General features: G+C 46.6%; 1 protein-coding gene across 1 annotated transcript in view; it reads right to left on the minus strand.

The window, feature by feature from the left end:
* The window catches only part of LOC112062734 (transcription factor-like 5 protein), a gene marked incomplete at its 5' end in the record, with an annotated part of 7674 nt that overhangs the window by 2978 nt on the left and 2924 nt on the right, over window positions 1-1772 (minus strand). Inside the window, one exon of the mRNA XM_028487595.2 lies at window positions 710-955. Coding sequence (XP_028343396.1) covers window positions 885-955 — 71 coding nt within the window. The remainder of the gene's footprint in view (window positions 1-709; window positions 956-1772) is intronic.

Genomic DNA, 1772 nt, shown 5'->3' on the forward strand with positions numbered 1-1772 from the left:
CCTTTTGCTTCTACACAGAACAGCACAAATAAAATCCACAGATAAAACAACTGACATAAGCTGTAACTTCCTCCTTCTTCAATATCCTTAAAAGAACCAAGCAAAACTGAGGAACCCAGCACGCAGGCGGACTCCCTCCCAGGAAGGCTGCCCCGGCCAGCACCTGGGAACTCAGATTTCGGGGGTGGGGGGGTCCCACCACCATTGTTCACTGGCGTATGCTAAACACCAGCTTTCCTCTTGGGCATCTGGGATTTGGCCGCGCGCCAGGTAGGGAATGCCCCCCACGACCAGCCCCCAGTAGGATCCAGGGCCCCAAGTCGCTAAGGAGCTTTGCTGTCCGGGAACATGTCACCAGTGCTGGGGGGTGACAGGCATCCTGAGTGGCTCCACTGAGAGGTGTTCTGGGGAGCTGGCGCCTGGGGCCCCTACACCTCTCCCCATGCGCCTCTGCTGACTTTACTGGGTTCTTTGTCCAAAATAAATCAAAGCCATGAGTCCTCCTAATGAATCATCAAACCTGGGGGTGGTCTTGGGTACCCCATCCACCTAGCAAAGCAAGGGGACCACTGACTCTTGCCAGCTTTCCCACCCTTGAACACAGAAACGGCTACACCATTGTTTTCTACAAAAAGCCGCCTGTTACCACCACTGACTGTCATGAGCTTGGCGTCTAGGACAGCTGTACACCAGCGACTCCGCGCATTACCTTCTATCTCCTTCCATGCGGCTGTGCCTCTCCCTGCGCTGGGACATGCCCCCCTGGGGCCCGCTCGGGGTCTGCTCCCCGAGGGTGGCCTGGGACGGCTCCGCCGACTGCCAACCACCCTGCGCTGCTGTGGAGCCTTCACCCACATTCTGGAGCTCTCCAAGGGCTCTTCGCTCTATGTGTGTGTCCAACGGACGTAGCTTACTCCGACTCCTCTTACGTACTGCTTGTTTACGTAGGCTTCTTCTTTGCAAAAGAAGGAAAAAGTGGTGTTTTAATTTTTTTGTTCTTCTAAACTTACCCTCGTGAATGCTGAATATATTTTTTGGTATTTTCGATTCAAGATATAAACATGAATGGGTAAGGAGAACACAGAACCAAACAGGAAGCACTCCAAAATTCCATAGAAACAGTTGGCACAAGGCTCTAGGTTTCGAACTATAAAACTGAACATAAACTAAATTAAAACACCCCAGGTATTATGTAATCAATACAGCTTATACAGCAATACAGTCAAAAGTCCCCCTGTTAAATCAAAAGGCATTTTAACTCTCATCTATGAATAAAAAAACCAAGAAGTTGTTTGATTTTTCTGATATTCAGAATGGGAAAAAAAAACCAAAACCTAGAAAGATTTCCTCCAAAAGATTTTCTTGATATGCAATTATTCTAATACGACAACCGATATTCTAACTGCAATGCTCAGAAGAGGACGAAACCTAAGTGCTTTAGAACTAAACATGCCCTCACCTTACAAGTGAGATTCCCCCCACAAAAGGAGTAACCACATCACAGCTCTGACCTGCACTACAGAAATAGGTCAAATTTCTATCAAGAGCACACAGAACCAAGCAGGAAGCACTCCAAAATTCCACAGAAACAGTTGGCACAAGGCTCTAGGTTTCAAACTATAAAACTGAACATAAACTAAATTAAAACACCCCAGGTATTATGTAATCAATACAGCTTATACAGCAATACAGTCAAAAGTCCCCCTTTTAAATCAAAAGGCATTTTAACTGTCATCTATGAATTAAAAAACCAAGAAGTTGTTTGATTTTTC

The sequence above is a fragment of the Physeter macrocephalus genome, unplaced genomic scaffold (genome assembly GCF_002837175.3).
Source record: "Physeter macrocephalus isolate SW-GA unplaced genomic scaffold, ASM283717v5 random_3941, whole genome shotgun sequence".
In the NCBI taxonomy this organism is placed as follows: Eukaryota; Metazoa; Chordata; class Mammalia; order Artiodactyla; family Physeteridae; genus Physeter; species Physeter macrocephalus.